General features: G+C 40.9%; 1 protein-coding gene across 1 annotated transcript; it reads right to left on the reverse strand.

Annotated features, from left to right (window-relative positions):
- Positions 1–421: 421 nt before the first annotated feature.
- Positions 422–3184, reverse strand: LOC115158174 (C-C motif chemokine 25). Its single transcript, XM_029706799.1, has 5 exons — positions 2970–3184; positions 2356–2444; positions 1511–1628; positions 1131–1212; positions 422–1036 (listed from the first exon to the last, which is right to left on the reverse strand). Exons 2-5 carry the CDS (start codon positions 2417–2419, stop codon positions 1013–1015), a joined length of 288 nt encoding a protein of 95 aa, XP_029562659.1. The 5' UTR covers positions 2420–2444; positions 2970–3184; the 3' UTR covers positions 422–1012.
- Between the last annotated feature and the right edge of the window lie 238 nt (positions 3185–3422).

Here is a 3422-nt window from a genome sequence, read left to right on the forward strand (position 1 = left end):
GCAAACAATGACATTCTAGATGATTATGTGCTTCCAACATTGTGACAACAGTTTGGGGAAGGCCCTTTCCTGTTTTAGCATGCCAATGCCCCCTTGCACAAAGTGAGGTCCATACAGAAATGGTTTGTCGAGATCGGTGTGGAAGAACTTGACTGGCATACACAGAGCCCTGACCTCAACCCCATTGAACACCTTTGGGATGAATTGGAACATCGACTGTGAGCCAGGCATAATCGCCCATCATCAATGTCGACCTCACATTTGTTCTTGTGGCTGAATGGAAGCAAGTCCCCGCAGCAAGGTTCCAACATAAAGTGGAAAACCTTCCCAGGAGAGTGGAGGCTGTTATAGCAGCAAAGGGGGGGGGCAACTCCATATTAATGCCATGATTTTGGAATGAGATGTTCGACTAGAGCAGGTGTCCACATACTTTTTGTCATGTAGTGTCTCAAGGTTTAACAAAATAGTAATTGTAGCTTTTCAATGCATTCTGCCCCACCCCCCCCACCTAAAATTGATTTCCATTTAAAATCCTATTTTCCCTAACCCCTAACCTGAACCCTAACCCTAAACCTAACCCTAACCCTGAACCTAAACCTAACCCCTAAGTTTAAAATAGCATTTGTCCTCGTGGGGATGTGGGAAATGTCACCATGAGGGAAAATGTTCCCTAATTGACTATCCTTGTGAGGACTTTTGGGGGATTTCCGGTACCCATGAGGATAGTGAATAACCCTCCCGCCCCATCCCCTCCGCCCCTCACACAATAATGCTAAGCTGCCGTGGCACATTACAAGCAGGCACAGATAGTCACCTCATGCTAACAGCCATCTAAACCATTGAATCTCAGGTATCCTCCCAAAAGCATGTAATATAAACTCATTAAGCCAAACTGTAATATAATGAGTAATATAATGAAGTTCACATTCTAGTTACAGGATGATATGACTGTCCTATTTTTGGAAATTGGCATACACTGGTTGAAAGATCCTCCAACGAAGCAACTGATCAACTACATCCCCTCATTCCCTGGAATCTATGGATGAAAAAAGGCCATAATTAGATACTGGAAAATGGTCAAACATACATGAATTTACAAAGTAATGTAGTTATAAGAGGGAGAGTAGTACCTTATCGACAACAGTCCTCAGATGCTGTACCCATTTGTGGCTGGGATTGGCACAAACAGTCTTCCCTTTCTTCAGTATGAACCTATGGATATTAGACACATGGTGGGAGATATATATATATACATATATATATATTTATTTTTTCATTAGACTCATTGCCAGTATTGTTTTTTAGATTCACATTCTATGAGGAGAAAAAAAGGAAAACAAACTATTTCATATTTCTCTTTCAACAAGTCCTCTTGACACATAACTTGAGGACATTTTCCTACCAGTGTCACAATGATTGACTGTTATGCGTGGCTTTCTTTTTATTTGGACACTTAATAGTGTTAAAGGGCAGGCTGACAGAAGGTGAGGATATGTTGCAACACACTCACACAATGGCCTTGATGTTGCAGCCTCCATCTGTTTCCTGTATCCTGTAGCGTACAACATTCCTCTTGGTACTCTTCTTCAGGCCAGTAACATGCCTCAGACAGCAGTTCTCATACGACCCTAACAACAAGCATGAGGAAGTGAAATGGTTACAGTCTTCTCTATACTCTTATTGCGCTGACCCATGACATACTGTCATGTAGGGATATTTCAGTAGCAAATGGTTTAAATTGTGCAATTGTAATAGCAAAATAGTGTACTGAGTAGTTTCTGTAATTTGAAAAAAAAAAAGATGAGTTAAGGTATTGCAGATGTATGCAAGAGAAACATCAAAGGGACTTCATATTTAAGCTGCTTGAAGTTGCATATGAGCTATGTAAACTACCGTCAAAGTCAAAGTGTTGTGAAATCTGGTGCCAGGCGATTTGAGACAATGTTTTGAAAGGAGGGGGAGACAGACATCCCAACACATCAGTCTAAAATTCTCCCATAAATAATTATCTACATTATTTTGAGTGGCCAAATATTCCTCTTCTGGGCAAAGTATGGACCATTGGAAGCTTGTATTAAAAACTTTAAATACATAGAACAACTTTTCTCCATTCCAGAGGTACAATGAGGTCTCCAGGCACAACAATGCATTAAGTGTACAAATGTGGAGTGTAGGCTACTATGTACAGTAGATTTATTTTCAACAAGAAGTAAATTACAAGAAGTACTGAGAATTAACCAAAACACATGAAAGGCTTGCTTTACACTGTTACACCAATTTCAGTGAACATAAACTTCATAATAATGAATCTACAGAATATGAATACTGTTCCTTAGATTGTTTAATGGTGCCTACCTTGAGCCAGAGTGAGGTACATGCATGCCAGGAGCAGGAGAAAGAACAGAGCCTGGAACCTCATGGTGTCACTGCTGCTGTATGGTCCGCTGCAAGAACAGGACAGAATGCAAAGCAAGTGAAGCTTTCTCTTTTTAATACCTCCTCCACATCATAAACGTGATGTTTGTATTGAGACCACCCTATCTACAATACCAGTATGTTCCCATTCTAGACCCCAATACTAGACCCCCACGCTGACCCCTTGATTACAAACACTTCCTTCTTGGTACCAGTCAACCAGATCCAGATGTCTTCAGCTGTTTTCTCCAGCTATCATTTGTTTGGCTGAAACTCTGACCATGTTCTAATAAATCAACAACCAATGAGATAAAGCCAAACTCTGTCTCTTGAGCCAGCTGTATAAACTTCTGTCTTTTATTAGTAGGGAAATGCAAAAGTACAGAATGTTTACAACATTAATCCGAAAGTTAGTGAAGTATGAATTCAGCATTAGGCAAGGATATAAACACGCACTAGGTCAACATATAAACAGTCCTGACAACCTCTCAACACAAAAGCCTACACACACCAACAAAGCAGAACATGCAGCAAATAAGCTCCTCAAAACTTACAAAGTATCTCAGCAGAAATGTCCTCGTTGAGTTCCCTTGGCTGTTTTATAGCTGCTACATGATACCTTCACCTCTCCACCAACCCTGTTACCTCAATCAGCCACACCTCCTCTTGCATGACAACCACAGTATGTTTTACAATTGCTGGGAAGAGGTACAATTTGAACAAGATTCACAATCGAATGCCACTGAACTGTTTTTCTTCGCTCAGTCGAGTGAAAAGATGAGTGACATACTGTGGAACTGTTCCCTTCTCAGGAGGGCTTACAGAGGGCCCCTCCTTCCTATCAGAGAATGATCTGAGGTTCAGGGAGCCGGGCCAGCACTCAGTATACAGGATCAGGACTTGTTTTAGTCATTTACCAACTGTTAAAATCAACTACATCCTTCGAAGCAAGAAAATGCGGACCACACACAGACTCCTCCTTAAATATATTTTGTACAACAGCACTG

This window comes from Salmo trutta, chromosome 22 (genome assembly GCF_901001165.1).
Source record: "Salmo trutta chromosome 22, fSalTru1.1, whole genome shotgun sequence".
NCBI classification, from domain to species: Eukaryota; Metazoa; Chordata; class Actinopteri; order Salmoniformes; family Salmonidae; genus Salmo; species Salmo trutta.